Raw genomic sequence first — 20,949 nt, 5'->3', positions numbered from 1 at the left:
ATATTTAAATAAAAGCCTTGGCCCTTCCGGGGTAAGTTATCCCGAGGAATTTGTGTTATGCAGTGTTCTGAACCCAGCATAGAGGCGAACGGATAGTAAGAGTTACAGTTAAAGCCAGTATGAAATCACAGACTCATATTTTATAAAACTCAGAATTGACTGAGGAACAGAAATATGTTAAGTTAGACTTAGATTAAGCTTTTTGAAGCAATGAAAAATACACATCATGTTGAGGAGTTTGGGGGAATCAAAATTTCCCAAAACTATCATGAGAGCTGTTTTTCTGCCTGTGGGATGCCAGTTCCTTCCTGTTCCATGTTCCTCACTTTCCAGATGTCCCACTCCGCGGTCAATGCTCTTTGTAGAGCCATCAAGCTCCAGTGTGAGTTATATTCTTCTCGGCAGATCGCCATCTGCCTTGACCCTTACTGTGGACTTGGCTTCGCACTCTGGTGTCTCTGCAGGTAGGAACGGAAAAGCAAAGAAGCAGAATGCATGGGGCTGTCTTTGGGGCTATAACCATCTCATGCTTCCATTTGCTCCCTTAATTTGGTAAAGTTTCAATAAAATGCTGATGTTTCCAGAATTTGTGTACCTAATGTATCTCTTATGTTTGTTTAGTTTTGTTTGTATTCTCTTTTTTTCTTTTCTGTTAGTTTTATGCCTCATACGAAAGGTCAGTGATCTTATTACCTGCTCTCTGCTCCATCCTGTCATCCTTATTTTAGAAGCAGAGCCAAGTAGAAGGATGATACTTGGGTAAAATATGTCATGCTTTGACAGCCAGAATGCACCCCCTAGGCTTGGCAGGAAGGAATATAATGAGGTGGGATGACAGCATGTGGCTGGCAAGTAGCACGTCTGTCCTGGCCAGATTGTTTCTTGTGGAATAGCAGATCCCCACTCCTTCCACTCTCCGCCCAGGGAACCTTCTCTCAGACCTACGTCTGAGACATCGGTGGATATCTCCATGAATGCTTCACAGTTGTCTGCAACTCAACATCCTCCTTCTGTGTCCCCATCCTTGTTGGAATGGGATCGTCCACCCTGGGGCCCAAACTAGGAACTTGGGCATTATTTTCAACTTCTATATCTTTAGGTCTCGCATCCAATTAAATGTCATGTCCTCTGGCTCAATCGTTCCCAAATCTATCTGTACATAAGAATCACCTAGGGGTCTTTAAAAAAAAAATTAGTAGGCCTACCCACACGAACTACCTTAGATCTCCAAAGGTGGAGACCACAACTGCAGTATTTTTTTGTGTGTGTGAGGAAGATCAGCCCTGAGCTAACATCCAATGCCAAGCCTCCTCTTTTTTGCTGAGGAAGACTGGCCCGGGGCTAACATCCGTGCCCATCTTCCTCCACTTAATATGGGACTCCACCACAGCATGGCTTGCCAAGCAGTGCGTCAGTGCGCGCCCGGGATCGGAACCGGCGAACCCTGGGCCGCCGCAGTGGAGCGCGCGCACTTAACTGCTTGCACCACCGGGCTGGCCCCCTCCAGTATTTTTTAAATACAGGATTCTTAGGCTCCTGGTGATTCTAATCGATACTCACATTTAGAAAGTTAAGGATTTATGGCTATAGATTATACATACGATATGTGACTCTGCCGTTCCTTCCTTTTTATTCTGGCTGCACTGTCGGGGTTCAAGCCCTCATCAGCCCTCACCTGGACTATTGCAGCCTCTCCTAACTGTCTCTTAGCCTTCAGTGTCTCGGATCACTCCTCCATGTTGCTAGGTTTGCCCCAACTTAAAGCTGCGACATCTGTCTGCTGGGTAGAGTCTAAACTCCTTCCTACTATAGTTAAGCCTTTTCACGGTTTGGTCCCAACCCTTCTGGCCTCACTTCCCACCACGTTCTGTGTATCCTGTGCTGCAGTATTTCACACTGGGGTACTATTTCTGACGACCTTAAACATGCCGTGCACTTTTATACCTCCATGCCTTTGCATATGCTGTTCCTCTGCCTGGAATGCTCTCATCACCGTTCCCACTTCCACCAGCCACTGCAAATTCCAGCTCATTCTTCAAGCCCCTGCTCAAGTGACGCCTACTCAGTGAAACAGCTCCGCCCCAGCTTCCCCAGTTTGAATGGCTTACTCTTTATTCTGTGATCTCATTGTCCTTTATGCACGTCAGTTACCACAGCCCGCTTTGTTTTATAGTTACTGTCTTGTGAGTTGCATAGGAACAAGGCTGATTCTTAGACCTTTATATCTAATATGGCCCTACGCTGTCCTTCGTGCTCAGTAAATATTTGTTGAATTGATGGTTTTCTAAAACGTCAAGATATCCAGGATGAATTGATAATATCAACTCCTGCCTTTCTTCCTTGCAGTGTCTATTCAGGTCACCAGTCCATCTTAATTCCTCCTATGGAGTTAGAAAACAACCTTTTCCTCTGGCTCTCCACCGTCAACCAGTACAAAATAAGGGATACTTTCTGCTCCTATTCAGTGATGGAGCTCTGCACCAAAGGGCTTGGAAACCAAGTGGAGGTGCTGAAGGTAAGAAGCTACCATGAGGAGCCGGTCCTGAGGTTTTACAGAAAGAGGCCAGGCCTGGTGGTATCCACGTAGGGTTGACAGACATATCTGCCTGCTTTTTTCTAGCCTGTCAGACAGGTGTTTTGCCTCAGGAAGTTTCTCTCTTCCACATTCTAATTTCCTGCACTCTTGCAGTGTTTAATCTGAGTCTTCACTTTGTGGAGAAGAAGGTGAAACTGTTGCAGAGGCTGAATGAAAATGACTTTATGTGAAGATGAAAGGGAACTGTGACCTCCAATAGCATTTTTCCAATAGAATTTGCAACCTCAGAATGTTAGAGATTGAGGCCTGCTCCAGAGATTAGGGCAGCCCGTTCATGTGTATTCAGTGATCGTATGTCTAACTGGCATATGAGAGAGTCAGAAAACCCCAAATTTTCTTTAATCGAGAAATATGACCTTAGAAGGAAAAAACGAGACAAGAGATTCAATCTCCAGGGAGGTAGAGTCCTTTTTTCTCGGTCCCATCTGTCCATTTTGAAATAGGGAGAAATCTAAGGTACAGAAATGGGGAGGGATAAAAATGGATTGCTGAAGAACCTAAGATGTTCAGGTGAAAGAGGAAGGAAACAGAGAATGAGCAGACTTACCATTGGGTAATGATTTTAGTGGAATGCCTTGGCATTTTCTGAAAACTTTTGTCTTTTCTCTGGGTGTCCGAGGTGAGAATACACAGTTCCTTGGTTTTTCCTGATCAGAAAGGTAGAGCAATGGCCCTACCTCTTCGGTTCTTTTTGTGATCCCACTGACTTCAGCTCCCGTGCCTCGTGTCTTACAGACCAGGGGAATCAACCTCTCTTGCATCCGGACATGTGTGGTGGTGGCTGAGGAGCGGCCCCGTATCGCCCTCCAACAGTCCTTCTCCAAGCTCTTTAAAGACATCGGTCTGTCCCCTCGGGCTGTCAGCACCACTTTTGGATCAAGAGTCAATGTAGCGATATGTTTACAGGTGACTATCATGATATCTTGGTAACAAATGGAGGAGGAATGCGTGGTGCTCCAGAGCAGAGGCTGCGAAGCCCGGCTGCCTGGCATGAGCCACAGTTCCACTTACTGGCTGTGGGACTGTGGGCTTTTTATTTGGACTTGCTGTGCCTCATTTGCTCATCTGTAAGGTGAAGATAATAGTATCGTCCTTCACAGGGTCATTCTGTAGAACCACTGAGTTACTAGGTACCACGCTCTGGGAGCCATGCCCGGCAGTTGATACCAGTGTAAATGTTTACTCTTAGTAGTAGTTTTATGGTCCGTGACGATGAATCAAGAAGATTTCTGAGTCCTATTAGAATTTTATTTATATCTCACCTTCTGTTTTTCTGTCTCCTCCATATTTTACAACTGTTTTTTGCAAAGGAAGCACAAATAAGCCTGCATTCTTTTTCTCCAGCCAGATGGCAAGTTTGCCATGTTATTCTTGGTGGGTAAATAACAAAAAAGGGACTGAAATAACAGAAAAGAACTGAGTCTGATTTTATGTAGCTTGAAGGCTAAGGTAAATACAGGCATGGCCGAGAGTGGGAGTGAAAGAAGGCAGCACACGTGGGGATACTCGCAGGGCTTCTGTGACCATGGTCGAGGGCCTTTCAATCAGCAGAATGATGCTTTGCCCTTAGAGCCCATCATGGGCCCCTTGCTGTCCGCTTGGGCCAGTGCTGGTTTTGAAAGTCCCATAGAGGCTGGCCTTTGAGGCTTTGAGTCCTGGGATGAGGACCCTCCTCAGCCTGGTAACCTTTCAGTGCTGCGTAGGCCCCTGGCCCACCCTCCCGAGGCAGTAAGGACAGAAACATGAGGAGAAAGCCAGCCCGTGGGCCTTTCAGGTGTTGACTGCAGCCCTGCCTCATCTGGTTGAAGAGAGGGTGAGCTTTCCAAATAGAGGTTGGGTTTTTCACGTATATGGCTAAATTTCTGTTTCTTGATTTGAAAATGTAAAATATGGAAATATAATTCATTTACATTTTAAATAAACAATGCATTGATTTATTTTTCTTTAGGGAACCTCAGGGCCTGATCCAACTACTGTGTATGTAGATCTGAAATCATTAAGACATGACAGGTACAGTAGATTTATTATGCTCATTCCCTATTAGAGTTCGGAAGCATAAGAAGTTCTGAGCTTTGAGAAAGCCAGCGCTCTCTCTCATCTCCTGGGGAGGGATGGGAAGAGGGAAGGAATTCGTTTTCATTATTAATAGCTGATAAGATTTACATTTATAAGAAAAAAGCTTTAATTCTCACAGTTGCTGCATTGTTCTTTAATATTAAAATGTAACACTTAGTTCCTGCCTGTGTAAAAGTATTTTGTGACATTTGATATAAATTAAACTAAAGTGGATAGACTCTTTCCTGTGGGAGTTTAAAAATAAAAGGTGGGACAGACAAGATAAATGAGGCCGAGGACGGTTTTTGAAATAATACTTTATCTGAACCCCAGGAGTAACAGCCTTCCTGCTCATCAGCCTACAAGGAAATTTTAGCTGTGTGGCAAGTGAGCACCTGGCCTGAGGTCTCTGGGGCCTCTTCCCAGGTCCCGCTGACTTTGGCTGTGCTTGCTGCTGTGCCCGGGGCCCTGACCCAGCCTGCACAAGTAGAGCATCTCTCTAGTGCAGAGGGTCCAGCCTGGGGAGATTTTGGCCTCCAGAGGACCTTTGACAAGTCTAGAGACATTTTTGGTTGTCACAAAACGGGGTTGCTACTGACATCTAGTGGGTAGAGGCCTGGGATGTTGCTAAACATCCTACAATGCAGGACCGCCCCCTCACAAAAAATTACAACAAAACATTATCTGACCCAAAATGTCGGTAATGCTGAGTTCAAGAAACACTGCTGTAGCGTGAGGAGAGACAAGTTAGAGGTCTTGGGAAGGCGTACGTAGCTGTGGTAGACATGTGCAATGGTTTTTTAAAAGCCTTATGTACAGTAAATATTGTTCTTCTGCAGGGTTCGTCTTGTGGAACGGGGTGCCCCCCAGAGTTTGCTCCTCTCAGAGTCTGGAAAGGTAATTCATTCTGTTAACCATTGGGAAGGTAGTCTCTGTGGAGAAGTGGTTCATTCAGGTTCTTTGGAAACCTGAAGCCATATAATATATTGGTACCCAGGGCAAGACTTAATTGAAATCTGGAGATAATTCAACAATTTCAGCTTAGCCAGTACTTTCAAATTCATACGGGTACATAGACAAGAAAATACTAGATTTGGACTTTCTTAATTTCCATAGATTTTTTAAAAATCCAATTGATGTGTTATTCTTATTTGACAAAGCAGCAAAATTCAACATTCTTATATTCAAGGTGGAGAGATGAGCAACACTTGAAAAGAGCCAATTCTATGTTTATAAATGTTACAAGGAGAAGAAGAGAGTGGCAGGTGGGGGATGTGGTTTACATGTGGAAAGATGTACGCCACATGTTGAAAGTTCAAAGAGAAATCAAAATGGGGAAGTGATTAAGATATTTGAGAGTTATTGTCTGTGGGGATAAGATTTCTTAGATTAGAATGAGGCTTTAAAACGTTGAAGGAAAGATTTAGTTATTGTCCTAGTCCATTCAGGCTGCTGTAACAGAATATTGTAGACCAGGTGGCTTATAAACTACAGAAACATTTCTCACAGTTCTGGAGGCTGGGAAGTCCAAAGTCAAGGTGCCAGCAGATTCTGGTGGGGGATTTCTGGTTCACAGATAGCTTATCACTGTGTCCTCTCATGGCCAAAGGGGCAAGGGAGATCTCTGGGCCTCTTTTCTAAAAGCATTAATCCCAATCATGAGGGCTCTGCCCTCGTGACCTAATCACCTCCCAAAGGCCCCACCTCCTAAAACCGGTTGTCACATTGGGGATTAGGTTTCAACATATGAATTTTAGGGGGGACACAACATTCAGTCTATAGCAGTTTTGAACAATTTACTAAGAGTGATAGAACATCAGCTAAGCTATCAAGGTTCTCATCCTTTTGAAGAGATAGTGATGATGCTTCAGAATCCCTTCTAGTAATTCTGAAAGGCAGAGGACAAAATTGGGAAGGAAGAAAGGGATCCTGGGGCCGGCCCGGTGGCATAGTGGTTAAGTGCGCGCGCTCCGTTGCTGGTGGCCTGGGTTCAGATCCTGGGCGCCCACCGACGCACCGCTTGTCAGTCCATGCTGTGCGGCATCCCATATAACGTGGAGGAAGATGGGCACAGATGTTAGCCCAGGGCCAGTCTTCCTCAGCAAAAAGAGGAGGATTGGCATGGATGTTAGCTCAGGGCTGATCTTCCTCACAAAAAAAATAAAAGGGGGGGATCCTGCTTAATGTGTCCAGTGGCAGATTAACCCCCTGGGGAGTTTACTCCAATTTCACTCTTCCGTTTACACTCTTCACAGAGGAGTTGGGTTGATCTTCTGCCTCAGCTAGCAGCTGGGCCTCTCAGGAGCTTGGCGCAGTGCCTGGCCCAGACTAGCGGAAATGGCCTTTTCTCTTCTTTCTTTGAGATTTTATATGTATGTGCCTAGGTAATTGCTGTAGGGCTTCTCAAGTAACTGCATGCTCTAGAAACCCAAGATAAAAGCGAGGTTTAAGGGACAGAATACTGGTAACCAGAGGCCCTGAGCCATTCTCTCAGCCAGCACCTGTTTTTTCCTTTTTCCTCCTGAGGGAGCTCTCAGGCACGTACATCTTGCATGATCCTGGAGACATGGATGTCTTCTGTTCTGCAGAGCTACCTCCGTCCTCTCTTACTCTTCAAGCTTCTCTCACTCTAGCACTGGCTGTGGACTGGGGCCGAGTCTCTCAGGCTGTCCCTCCCTGCTGCCCTTTTGGCTGTCAGCTTTACTGCCATCACTCCAGTGAGCAAGACAAATTGTGCAGGAGGGCAGTTACATGGTTAAGTTATTCTACAGGTTCTTTCCGTCACGGTTCTGGTCTGCAGTTTCTCATCCTTTGAAGAGATCGTAGACTGGTTGGTTTCCTGGTGTATTTTTGAGGATGAATCTTATACCTCTGGTCTTCACTGAGGACAGTCCAGTGAGCGCCCTCAGTTAGCTCCTGCCCTGTGCGCACTGGCGTACCTCACAGGGGTGGGGAGGGCAGGGAACTGCATTTCCTAGAGGTCGTTAGATTTCATTGAACCCAGTCTTTCTTTGTGCTTTCTCTCTGATTCTTAGATTTTACCTGGAGTGAAAGTGGTTATTGTTAATCCCGAGACCAAAGGGCCTGTTGGAGACTCTCACCTTGGAGAGGTACGTACCATTTTCACCTTGGCTCTGAAGAATCAGTAATAAAAGACTTTAGGGCTCACATTCTAGACCTCAGGGAAACTGTGGATTTAGTTTTTCCCCCATTGTGAATTTTCATCTTCTAAAAGAGTTTCGGTCTTTCTCTGTAAGGCTTGAGACTGAAATAGACAGAAGGGCGAGGTGGAGACCAGGATCAAGAGGAGATTTAGGCACCCAAACTAGAACTAGTCCTAGATTTGTCCACTGACGTTCCCTTAGCTGAGAAGGAAAATGGACAAATCCAACCTGTTCCCACCTATTGAGTGATGGAGCTGAAAGGAGCCACAAATATAAATTTCTTTAAATTCATGCAAGTTTTATATTCTATTCCAAAATGTATACATTTTTGTATTAGTATAAAAATATTTTAAGAGACTTAACTTTTCTTCCCCCAGATCTTTGAGGGACACTGCTCTTTCATCCTGTAGCTTATTGGGAGGTGTGTTGTAGGTGCAGGGGCCAGCTGACCTGGCCTCTGCCAGTTACCAGCTTCTCAATATTGGGCAAGTTCCTGAATCTCTCTGGGCCTCAGTTTCCTCATCCATAATAATAATTGCAACTACCTCACCTACCTAGTAGAATTGTCTGACAATCAACTGCATTAATACCTGTATCTGTAACGTACATGGAACAGTGCCTGTCACATGAGTTCTCAATAAATACTAGTGTTATTACCATTGTTTCAGATACCCTGTAGTGTTTTCCTGAGGGCTTTATACCTTAGTTTCAGAAGCACAGAAATGACCCCTTGGTGCAGAAGTGGCTGAGAAATGAGCCAGGGAGGCAGTGTAGCATGGTGGTTAAGAGCATGGCCTCTGCAGTCACACAGGCTTGGATGTTGGTCTCCTAGTTTCTGTCTCTAGGGCCAGTTACTTAACTCCTTGTTTTTGCATCTGTAAAATGGGAATAACAATAGTGCAAACTATACATAAATTTTAGAATCAGTTTGTCAATTTCTATGAAAAAGGAAATCTACTAGGATTTTAATTGGGATTACATGTATCAACTTGGGACAAATTACATGTTTACGATACTGAATTTTCTAATTCATGAACATTGTATATCTTTCCTTTTAATTTGGTTTTTAAAAATCTCTCAGTTTTCTAAGTGGAGGTCTTGAATATCTTTGGTCAAATGTATTTCTAGGTATCTGATAATTTTACTCTCTTCTCATATTTATTTTCTAATTTTTGTCACTGTAATAGAGAAATAAAGTTGATTTTTGCATATTGAAAAAAAACAATAGTGCAAACTATATTGTTGTGTCATATATGTCAGGATTGATGGAGATAAGGCATTTAAAGTCTTACCTCACTGTTCAGCAGATAGTAAACACTTGATAAATGTCAGCTGCCTTCATTGTTCAGTTGTGGTGGTGGTGTTAGTATAAAAATGAGATTAAAAAAACAAAATAATCAGTCCCAAGAGAATTGAACTGATAAAGTTCAATGTTCCTGGTGAAATGTGACCTTTTCTTATTGCAGATTTGGGTGAACAGTCCCCATACGGCCAGTGGCTATTACACCATCTACGACAGTGAGACTCTTCAAGCTGATCATTTCAACACTCGCCTCAGCTTTGGGGATGCTGCTCATACGCTCTGGGCTCGGACAGGATACCTTGGTTTTGTCCGCCGGACTGAGCTCACAGCAGCCACTGGAGGTATCTTCCCCAGCAGCCTTTCCCCCTTCATCCCGCTTTGCGTTTCGGCCAGTAGCACTGTCTGGCCTTCCTCAGCCTACCTTTGCATTGTGGAGTTTGTGTATTTAATTATTCTCTTCAACAACTCTTGAACCCAGATATGAATTTATATTCATTCAAAGTAAGACTTTGCCCCATGGAGAGAACCTAGGAAGTAAGCTCCCAGGGCAGCACGTCAGCATCCCTGACCTGTGGGTTAGCACGGCCGGGCAGTCCTAGAGGTGGCCTGATGATGAGTAAACGCTCCTGCCAGAACACAGACTCTCAGCCCCTGTGGGCTTATTCAGTCAGCCTGAATAAGCCCCTGGGACAGGTATTTCATCCTTTAGCTCTTCCTCTCCTGCACGCCATTTTGGGAGCAGGAGGAACCACCCTATTCCCTGAGAGGGGGACTCGGTGCAGAGGAGCAGTCTTGCTGAAGCACTCCATCCCTTTGGCATCTCATATTGGATCAGGCTGCTTCTTGGCAAGACTCTGGTGTCAGCATTTCCCCTGGTCATCCTCTGCCCAGATGACTGTCATGGCTTCACTGCTATGTGCTTTTAATCTTTCTTCCTGATGGCATTAATAGCCATTTAAAAATACCCAACACTAGCTGTATCGTGCACTTCAAGAACTGATACAAATAACTCACTGGCCTTTAAAGGCCTGAATCAGGCCAGGTCATTTCTCCTTAGCTCCTTGCATCTGTTCCATACCGACCAGCGTCCATAGTTTCTCCATATTTCATGGGGAGGCAGGATAACATACTGGAGAAGGAGGAGGCATCCCTCCTTCTCCAGGTGCCCTGGTTTTGAAGCCTGCCTCTGCCATTTGCTCTGTGACCTTGAGCAATCACTGAACCTCTCAGTTTCCTACCTCGAAAATGGGAGTGATAATGTTTCCTGCCTCGTGGCAATAATGTGAGATTAAATGACATGATGCATTTAGGTGCCTAGAATGGTGCCTGCACATAGAAAGCACTCACTCGTTGTTACCTACTGTGTTTCTGTTGTCATTTTTGTCATTTCAGTCTTTATGAGCTCTTCTTGTATGATGCGAGCTCTGCTGGACCTCCTCATCCTTCTCTCTCCAAAAGCTTCTGGCACTTTATTTTGCTAAATTTTTCAGAAATCTATCTTTTCCTGAAAATACTGTATTCAGTAGACCTAGCAAAATCATCTCTCTTCTTCAAAATGCAGTATCTAGATAGACATAAACCATGTAGTCTTATATATACAGTGTGTGCATAAAATCTTTAAAAAAAAAAATGAATGACATTTCTGCCATGTCCCAGCTGGATTACAAGCCTATTAATAACCTGGACCTGTCTCTCTGTATTCTGTAATCCTACTCCTTATATCTGGATTCCTTGAAGATGTCTAGAAACAATGACACATGTTCATTTGTTCTCCGTCTCAAATCCCCGCTTCCGTCCCCTCCCCCAGCCTTCTTCTGGCTAATTCTTATTTATCCTTAAGAGCTAAGCCTGGCTTCAGCTTTTCCAGGAGCCTTCCCTGAACCCTGAGCTGAGCTCGGGGGTGTCTTCTGCTCTCCTCGCACCTTGTGCACACTCCTGTCATTGGCCCACCGCGTTATGATGGAACACCTGTTTGTGTGTCTGTCTCCCCCACTGGACAGTAAGTATCTTCGGAGCAGGAATTGTGCTTTCTCATCTTTGCCTCCCAAGCACTTGGCACAATCCTGGCACAGAGTAGTAATAATAATGATAATAGCTAACGTTTTAGCATTTACAGTGTACCAGGCATCATATTAACTCCCTTATGTGGATTATCTCATTTAATCCTCACAGCAGCCATTTGTTGTTATCCTTGTCTCACAGAGGGGGACGCAGGACTTGGAAACTTAAGTAATTTGCCCAAAGTTACACAGCCGGTGAGTGGTGGAGCCAGGGGACATGGCAGGCAGTCTGAACCCTGTGCTCTTAACTCCAACACTGTATTGAACTCAGTACGTGTGTGATGGACCAAATTTCTCTTTTCCTTTCTGTCAGAGCGTCATGATGCATTATATGTGGTGGGAGCTCTGGATGAAACGCTGGAACTGAGAGGACTACGATACCACCCGATCGATATTGAGACCTCAGTGTCTCGGATCCACAGGAGCATTGCTGAATGGTAAATTTCCCCTCCCAGAACAGGCTTCCCGCCTCAGTTGTAGTATCAGTTAACGTTGATCTAAGTAGTCAGCCGTCTGTACCAAATACCTCCTACAGACATAGAACTCCACGGGGAGTAAGAAAATAAACAGATTGATTCTTGCTTGGTGTGCCGTCTGCTGTGGCAGACAAGGCTCTGAGGAACTAGTATGGAGCTGAGTCCTTATTAATGATAGACTCTCACCATTGGAAGGGACCTAGCTGATCATCTGCGTCTAGAAATCGGTGTAGTATGGTGGAAAGAACCATGACTTTAAGTCAAAAGACCCAGCTTAAAGGCCTAGCTTTCCTACGTTGGCTGCTTCCCTCGTCTGTAAAATATTGCCTCTGCCACTTGCTGATTGTTGAGGATCAAATGAGAATGTGGTTGTCAACTGTTAAATGGTAAGCAGATGAAAAGGATCATTATTATTATCTCATCCAATTTCCCTCTGAATGCAGGCATTCCCCCTACATTATCCCTGATAAAGAATCATCCAACCTCATATTGACTTAAAATTCCTTATAATTAAAACTCTGTAGTTTTTCCTATTGGCTTTCATCCTGGACTCTTGACAATACAGAATCCATCCAGTTTCTTTCCTACATATTTAAGTCAATGTGTCCTTCCTCATTTTTTTTCCATGCTAAATAGCCACAGTTCTTTTAATGGTTGCTCATGCTTTCCAGATGCTTCTTTGTCTACAGACGTTCTCACTTTGGTCAGAGTCTCTCCCCGGACCTGAGCAATGCCCATGCCCAATAATACAGAGTGCCATGGCTACCCTCTAATTTTAGACATTCGACTTTTCATGCAACCAAATATTGTATATTTTTCTTTAATGATTGGACTCTGTTAAAGCAGTTTAACACTGCATATCACAAGTCAGGTCATACCTTTTAACCCAGTGATCCCACTCACTCTCTACCTTATGGCACTTTTATGGCACAATAGCAGAGACACTTATGTGGGGCACTAAGGTCAGATATGGCCAGGCCAACTCCCTTCCTGATGGGTTTAAGAATATTATCTTAGTCAAAGCTCTTATGTTGCAAATAACAGAAGCTCTCTTCAAAAAAACTTAAGCAGGGCCGGCCCCATGGCATAGCAGTTAAGTGCATGTGGTCCGCTGCTGGCGGCCCAGGTTCGGATCCTGGGCGCACACCGATGCACCGCTTATCAGGCCATGTTGTGGCGGTGTCCCACATAAAGTGGAGGAAGATCGGCACGGATGTTAGCTCAGGGCCAGTCTTCCTCAGCAAAAAGAGGAGGATTGGCTTGGATGTTACCTCAGGGCTGATGTTCCTCACAAAAAAAAGAAAGAAACTTAAGCAATAAAGAGTTAATGGAAAGAATACCTGGCTCTCTCAGAGGTTCCTAAAAGTCTCTAACTCTGGATCTCAAGAAAGGTAGAAACAAGGCCATCAGGAACCACTATTCTCTCACTTGCTAGCACCATGTGGGCATCCACTTCATTCCTCCTCTCCTCCCTGAAGAGCCATTCTTTGTGCTTCTCTGCACACCTGGCTATACCAGAACTTTCCAGTCCACACGTCCTCAGTTCAAGTGACCAGCTAACAACTTTCAATCGCACTCCCAAGAGATTTTGGCTGGCTCAGCTGTAATCATAAGGGCAAGTTTATACGTTACAGATGTGGCTGCTAGCCTTCTGGTTGGATCCAGAAAAGCAGGCAGTTCTCAGGGAAAGGAGGTTACGTCTTGGGCAGATACTGTACAAGATGACTGGTAAATGTAATGACGTGTTAACTGAATGTCATTGAAATTTCAGCGCCGTGTTCACGTGGACCAACTTGCTTGTGGTGGTTGTGGAACTGTGTGGCTCTGAGCAGGAAGCCCTAGATCTGGTTCCTCTAGTGACAAATGTGGTCCTGGAAGAGCATTACCTCATCGTTGGTGTCGTGGTTGTGGTGGACCCAGGCGTCATCCCCATCAACTCCAGAGGAGAGAAGCAGAGGATGCACCTCCGTGACAGCTTCCTAGCTGACCAGTTAGACCCCATCTACGTGGCTTATAACATGTAACCAGCCTTGTGGAGAATACAGGGGGCCACCCTGAAAAACCACAAGGACCTGAGACCCGTGACTGGGAGCAAGCTTTCAAATGATGTGAAATACGCTGCGATGGCTACATTATATCCTTCATCTCACCTGTGGGATTCTGCAATCACAGGACACACAGGAAAGGGGAATTCTGTGGTGGCAAATGAAAAAAATGGTAACAGTCTGTTAGTCATGAGCTTTGACATAGCGTGAGCAGCACGTTACTAAAGCAATTACATGCATGTTGCATTTTTTTCATCTGTTGTATATACTTGCATTTTTATCTAATGCCATTTTAGAATTTTTTAAGGGAGTTTGATGAATTCACATAAGGGGGGTAGTCTGAGTTACACAGTTCCCCGCTCTGTACTGTATTTTGCCATTTTACCATAGCTAGACATTCTGAGGGTTTTGTTAACATGGAACTACTCAGCTTACTTTCAGTCGACCCATAAGCAAATCAGATAACCCACTGAATATGAGAATTACCTATATATATAATTCTTGACTGTAAAACATTTTGACCAGTGTTTTAAACATGTAAATAAGAATACACATAATTCAGCTAAAAAATCGAATTGGCTTGTATAGTTATAACAACCAAAGTAGAAACAGTTCTCCTCTGAGAGAATTTCAGTATTCTCTTAATGTGGTGTAATTGAATAGGTAACTAAAAAGTGCAAATTGTTTGCAGGTTTCGCTGCACATTGTACTGTCCTTGTTGGCTGGTGTATTTTATAAACTAAAACTGCCTATGTTTGTTTTTAAAGCTTGCATTCCCAGAATCAGCTTAAGCTTTTAAGAATTCAGCCTGTTTCTACAAGCTGAAAAATCTCAGTTTAAGAATCAAAATGTTGTGAAACAGCTCAGATTCATTAGATCCTTCCCTATTCTAAGGAACTACAATAACTCACTCGGGCCCCCAGTGTTGAAACTGTCTTTCAAATTTAGAGTGACTACATAAGAATTTAGAATTTCCTCTTTTTCCAGGCCCATTGTAAACTGTGTCTACAGTTTATACATGTGGCTTCTCTTTTCTGAAGAGCGTCCTCTGTTCTTCCAGTTCGTGAGGGCAGGGATTTTAAGAACAAGAATGACAGGCTGGGAAGGCAGTGGGATCAACAGTCAGGTGAAACCATAAGGCCACGTAACTACACCTCTGAAAACTGACAAGTCTGGGTCACCAGAATAGCCAGGCTTATGCTGAAATAGCGGAAGTCTGATGTATGCAAGAAACTCTTTTGAAATAACTGCGGTGCCCGGGCCAAGTGGGCTGAGCCTGGGACTGAGTCTGGCCTCCGGCTTGGTTTCTTTCTTTGGTCTGATACTTCATGTATTTGAATATAGTTGAATTTTATTATTTTTTTCTTACAGAAATATTTTTAAAAATTAAAAAAAACAAGAAAGTGAACAGAGTTAACTTGTTAAATCAGAATGGTTCTCTTTGACCCACTCTGGTCTATTGTGTAAATATTTATTTAGGCTATTTTAATAATACATATTTACCCCACTGTAACATCATGTAAACTAAAATATGTTTTTAAACAATTTCTAAGACTTGTAATTACCCTGAAAATAAGGTTTATAATGCCAAGACCAGACCCTTCACCATGGCAGCCCTCTCTGGGCTTGCCCTTACACAGTCTGTGACTCAAAGCCACTTTATCCCTTTTACCTAATCCTCTTTTCCTCCCAACTCATTCTCCACAGAAACATTTTCCAGTTCCAGATCTCTTTTCAACATTTTGGATGAAATTAATTTGCACGTGATGGAAGAGGTTCTAGGATATACAGAAAAAAACCCCCTGACAGTGGGGAAGAAATCCCAGTGACTAGCACCGGTTTGATTTGCAGAGAAGACAGCCTGCTTATTTGGAAAGTAATTTTTTTAAAACGGTTTTTAATGATTCACTAAACAAAGCAAGGGATCCTGAGGCTTAAATAGTTCTATCTACAAAATCCACAAGTTCTAAGAGAAAAATATAGGCAGTTTGAATTGCTTTGATAATTCTTACTACACAAGTTAGAATGTCTGCTAGAAATATAATGTGAGCCACATCTGTCATTTTAAATTTCTAGTAGCCACATTTTAAAACGTAAAAAGAAACAGGTGAAATTGATTTTAATATATTTTATTTAACCCAATTGACATCAAAAATACTACCATTTTGACATGGAATCAATATAAGAAATTAATAATGAGATATTTTACTTTCTTTTTTCATACTAAGTCTTTGAAATCCAGTGTGTATTAATTAAGCACATCTCAATTCGGACTAGCCATATTTCAGGTTTCCAGTAGCCACTTGTGGCTAGTGGCTACAATATTGGACAGTGCAGATCTCTGCTGATTCCTGCAGGTGAGATGCTCTGTTAATCTCAGATTGTGGCCAGCTGCCGGTTACTTAGGGGCTGATTACCTAGCTTCCTGGTTCCTCAGGCTTCTGATGTATCTTTAGTTTTTGCTTTCTGCCTTGTGGCTGTTTATTCATCTTTTGCATATTCCCAGAATTTGCTAGCGGAGGAAAGCAAGCTGAGATGTGTCTTTGGGGAACTTCATCAGTAACGCTGGTAAAGTATCCTCTGGAAGGGGAAGAGAGTCCAGTCATTACCTTAGAGGTGTTTGCGGGTCCTCTGCAGATTGAACACCTTGTCTCTTGCAGACTTGGATAAGAAAACTTTCTCTTGATGACACAATGCTCTTGCTCTTTCCACAGTAGGTAGAACCTTTGTGGTAGAACTGACTCTTAAGGCAGGCACAAAAGACCATTATTGATAAAATCAGCCTGGCCAATCCTCTGGAACACATTCTGTTTGGGTTTTTATGCCTGTGAAAAAGAAAACTAAATTAATAGCAAGCTTCCGTTTCAGTTAAGAGAAATCTATTCATCTGAAAGTTTTTGAACCTCTTTCTGCCTCTCAGCAGAAGTAACTGAGGTAGATCAGGAAAGGGTTGCCTCAGGAAAATTCCTAGGCCCTAGGGATTCTTAGAGCTGCGCAAATGCCATCTCCTGCATCAGTGAGACCCAGGCAATGACCAGCATGCTAACGGGCATCAGTGAATCCAGTCTTTATTTACTTCCTGCCTCATTAAGGGCCCTGGTCCCACTGAGTACCAAGTCCTTTCCTCCTAAAGTTGTGCTGCCTCAGGCTTTGTAGGGACCATTGCCTGTCTGTTGGTCATATGAGTGTGTCTCCTTAACTTTAGTCCTTGGGCGATGCTTGCTTATTGTGTCTGTTGACTCAAAAAAGGGCCTGAGGCCTTAGGTTTTTGTTAAGGTCTCTGCCCCAGGCATGGTGCTCAATATCTTGGCCAAATAAATTACTTTCCTTGAATATCCAGGAACCTTTTAGACTAAAGCAATGAGGAGTTATCACCTCATCTTCAAACTCTAACATGATCTATGCCTTAGTGTTGTTTTTGTTGTCTGCTTTGATGTAAAAGCAAGCCTATTTGGAGCAAGAAGCTGCAGTACTCCAAATACACAACAGGCCTTTTCTTTCTCATTCACACAACATTTCTGGTTTAGGTATATGTAGATGGGCCATGTTATTTGTCCAGAGAAAGAGAGTGTAAAGATATAAGAATAATTTTTGAGTCCTAAACGCTGTTTTGTTTACTTTCTGTCAAGATATTTACCAGTGTCAAATTCAAACGATAGTACTGTGTAATTATGTATAAAGTTTTTTTATTTATTTGGAAGTTAGACTAGATATACATTTTTAAATTTAACATCTGGCTGGACAGTGTTCTATTAACTCATTGAATGTGTTTCCTTTGTCTTGTGTTAATAAATATTGATGCCTGATTGTGTTTAATGCTTCACACATTGGGAGAACTGACAAATTGGAATTGATAAATTTTAAATTTAACCTCAGATGGTAAGACCCAAAGATAGCCGGAGTGGTCTAAGGAAAATGAACACAGAGATCCAAAGTTATAGCAGTCAGTGCTATCAAAGGACGCCAGATCAAGGAACAGTAGAGAGTCATTTTGAAAACTAAGAAGCCTTTTGTCAGGAACAATTATAGCTTAGTATTTCTCCTACCTGTGTGGCATTTGGTAGTTCTAAACTGTTGATTAGAAATTTTAATTCCTTTCTAATCTGTAATTGGGTTGGATTTTAGCTCTTCCTAAAGTGATACTTCATTTGCTTTTCCATTTCCTGATTTCAAGAAACTTACTGGGAGCTCATCGAATTGTGCATGTTGTTAGACACTGAAACTGGCCCTTGAATTATGGTCCAAGCTTTTTAGGCAGCTGAGAAGATTTTTTCATGTAACACACATTTATCAAGTGCCTACCCACAGGCATAAGGCACTGTGATGATAACTGAAGCTAGAGAGAGAAAAATACCAAGTCACTGCCCTCAAGGAGATACAGGAAACAATACAATATGTTAAGGGTTACAAGTAGAGGTGGACTGTGGGAGTGTAGGGTAGGCCCCCAATCCAGTGATGAGGGAGAATAGTGAGTAAAAGATGCTGGAGGAGGTAACATCTGAACTGAGTTTTGAAGGATGAGACAGCCAGATAAGATAAAGACAATATTCAGGAAGGCAGAGTTTCATATTCTGGGAACTGCAACTCACTATTAGGCTGTAGAGTTTGAAGGCAGAAAAGTAAAACATAGTTATCTATGGAGGCTTGAGCCAAGGACAGCTCAGTAAGGGCCTTGTGTATCATGCTAAGAATTTTGGACTTTCATCCAGAAGGCCAGAGGGAGCCAGTGAGAGATGTAGAGCAAGGGAATAACATGGTCAGATTTGCAACATAGAGGATTATTCTGGTAGTCATATAGAAAATGGACTGGTGTGGGTAGGGAGGTAAAACCCAAGGTGGGGAGACCAGTTGGGAGGCCTTTGCAGTCACTGCAGTGACAGAGCAAAAGCACTGCAACCAAGTCAGTGACAGGACAGAGACGAGGGGTGTGCACAAACCTGGGAGGTAAGCAAGGTTTCAACTGCTGAATATTCAGGGTAAGGAAGGAGGAATCCAAAACAACTCCTAGGTTTGTGACTCAGAGAGTTAGGTAGATGTGGGGCCATTTACCAAGATAGGGAACAAAAGAGGAGAAATAGATTTGGGAAAGAAGATGCTGTGTTCTGTCTTGGTCATGCTCATTTGAGGTGCTGTGGAACACAGAAATGAAGAGGTCCAAGAGGCTGCTGAATATTTAGGTCTCTGCCTCAGGAGAGCTCTGGCCAAGAACTAGATATTTGGGAGACATCCTTTTAAAAGTGGTAGTTGAGGGCCGGCCCCGTGGCTTAGTGGTTAAGTGCGCGGGCTGTGCTGCTGGCGGCCTGGGTTTGGATCCCGGGCGCGCACCGACCACCGCTTCTCCGGCCATGCTGAGTCCACGTCCCACATACAGCAACTAGAAGGGATGTGCAACTATGACAGACAACTATCTACTGGGGCTTTGGGGGAAAAAAGGAGGAGGATTGGCAATAGATGTTAGCTCAGAGCCGGTCTTCCTCAGCAAAAAGAGGAGGATTAGGGGCCGGCCTGGTGGCGCAAGCGGTTAAGTGCGTGCGCTCCGCTGCGGCGGCCCGGGGTTCGCTGGTTCGGATCCCGGGCGCACACTGACGCACTGCTTGGCAAGCCATGCTGTGGCGGCGTCCCATATAAAGTGGAGGAAGATGGGCACAGATGTTAGCCCAGGGCCGTCTTCCTCAGCAAAAAAAGAGGAGGATTGGCGGATGTTAGCACAGGGCTGATCTCCTCACAAAAAAAAAAAAAAAAAAAAAAGAGGAGGATTAGCATGGATGTTAGCTCAGGGCTGATCTTCCTCACAAAAAAAATAATTAAAAAAATAAAAAATAAAAGTGGTAGTTGAAGCCATGAAGTGGATGATATTACCAAGGAAGATTATAAGAGTGAGAAAAGGATCAGTAATGAAGCCATGGGGAGCAAACGCTGGTGGAAGAAGAAGAGTCCACAAAAGGGAGAAGGAATGACTGGAGGGATAAGGGCAAAACCAAGAAGAGCATGGGCATGGAAATTGGAGGAAGAGTTGTAAAGAGGAGGAAGTGGTCGACCACGCCAAAGGCTACAGTGAAGCTGAGTAAAACAGACTGGCTAGCATCCGCTGCATCTGGCAACTAGGCAGACATGGTGACCTTGGTCAGAATGGTTCCAGTTGCAGCTATGGGGGCAGAAGCCAGAAAGCTGTGTGGTTCAGGAAAGCAGTGATGGGAAGTGTGACTGAACAGAGGATACTCTTTCCAGAAGCCTTATCTACATATAGGAAGGAAAGAGATGGGATAATAGTTAAAAGATGGATGTATGGGCCGGCCCTGTGGCTTGGTGGTTAAGTGCGCACGCTGCGATGCTGGTGGCCCGGGTTCGGATCCCGGGTGCGCATCGAGGCACCACTTCTCCGTTCATCCTGAGGCCGAGTCCCACATACAGCAACTAGAAGGATGTGCAGCTACGACACACAACTATCCACTGGGGCTTTGGGGGGAAAAATAAAATAAATAAAATCTTTAAAAGATGGATGTAGAATCAAGGGAGGCTGTTTTAAAGGTGAAAGAAATAAAATATTCCTGTGTCAGGGGAAAGAGCCAGTAGAGCGAAAATTTCCAACTATAGCGATGAGGGGTAACTGACAAAGTAAGGTCACTGAGGAAGCAGAAGGGGCGAGATCCAGCGAATGGGTGGGAGGATTAGCCTTTGAGAGAGGGAAGCACATTTTTTTTTAATGAAACTGGGTAGAGGCAAAATCCTGATAGTAAGAAGTTGCTAGACGCCTACCTGATGACCTCATTCACTTCTCTGAACCTCCATTCTCAGTCTATGAAGATGAACACTCATTTCTGAGATAGTTTCTATAAATAAATATGATAGAGCTGACAACATATGAAATCTGCAAATAATGGGCATTCCTAAGAAGCAGATATAAGAGGGAAATTTACATTAAATGCATTTATTAAAAAAGACTAAAAATAAATTTGTTATATTCAACTAAAATAAGAACAAAAGGACTCTCTAAGAAAGTAGAAGGAAGGAAATAATGAAGAGAAAAACAGAAATTAATAAATAGAAAATAGGGCCGGCCCTGTGGCTTGGTGGTTAAGTGCGCGCGCTGCGATGCTGGTGGCCCGGGTTCGGATCCCGGCTGCACATCGAGGCACCACTTCTCCGTTCATCCTGAGGCCGAGTCCCACATACAGCAACTAGAAGGATGTGCAGCTACGACACACAACTATCCACTGGGGCTTTGGGGGAAAAAATAAATAAATAAATAA

The 20,949-nt window shown here is 43.7% G+C and overlaps 1 protein-coding gene across 3 annotated transcripts in view; it reads left to right on the top strand.

Annotated features, from left to right (window-relative positions):
* DIP2B (DIP2 acetate--CoA ligase B (putative)) overlaps window positions 1–17,505 on the top strand; it is a 212,838-nt gene extending 195,333 nt beyond the window's left edge. For all 3 annotated transcript variants that reach the window (XM_004429014.3, XM_014786452.2, XM_014786451.2), the window contains exons 30-38: window positions 334–464; window positions 2,347–2,515; window positions 3,332–3,502; window positions 4,545–4,606; window positions 5,491–5,548; window positions 7,687–7,761; window positions 9,282–9,459; window positions 11,492–11,615; window positions 13,426–17,505. In XM_004429014.3, coding sequence (XP_004429071.1) covers window positions 334–464; window positions 2,347–2,515; window positions 3,332–3,502; window positions 4,545–4,606; window positions 5,491–5,548; window positions 7,687–7,761; window positions 9,282–9,459; window positions 11,492–11,615; window positions 13,426–13,678 — 1,221 coding nt within the window. In that variant the 3' untranslated portion in view covers window positions 13,679–17,505. The remainder of the gene's footprint in view (window positions 1–333; window positions 465–2,346; window positions 2,516–3,331; window positions 3,503–4,544; window positions 4,607–5,490; window positions 5,549–7,686; window positions 7,762–9,281; window positions 9,460–11,491; window positions 11,616–13,425) is intronic.
* The last annotated feature ends 3,444 nt before the right edge of the window (window positions 17,506–20,949 follow it).

The sequence above is a fragment of the Ceratotherium simum genome, chromosome 17, assembly GCF_057802395.1.
Source record: "Ceratotherium simum simum isolate JZ-2026a chromosome 17, ASM5780239v1, whole genome shotgun sequence".
Classification (NCBI taxonomy): Eukaryota; Metazoa; Chordata; class Mammalia; order Perissodactyla; family Rhinocerotidae; genus Ceratotherium; species Ceratotherium simum.
The sequence above is the reverse complement of the archived record's forward strand: the minus strand, read 5'-3'. Positions and strand labels throughout refer to the sequence as shown.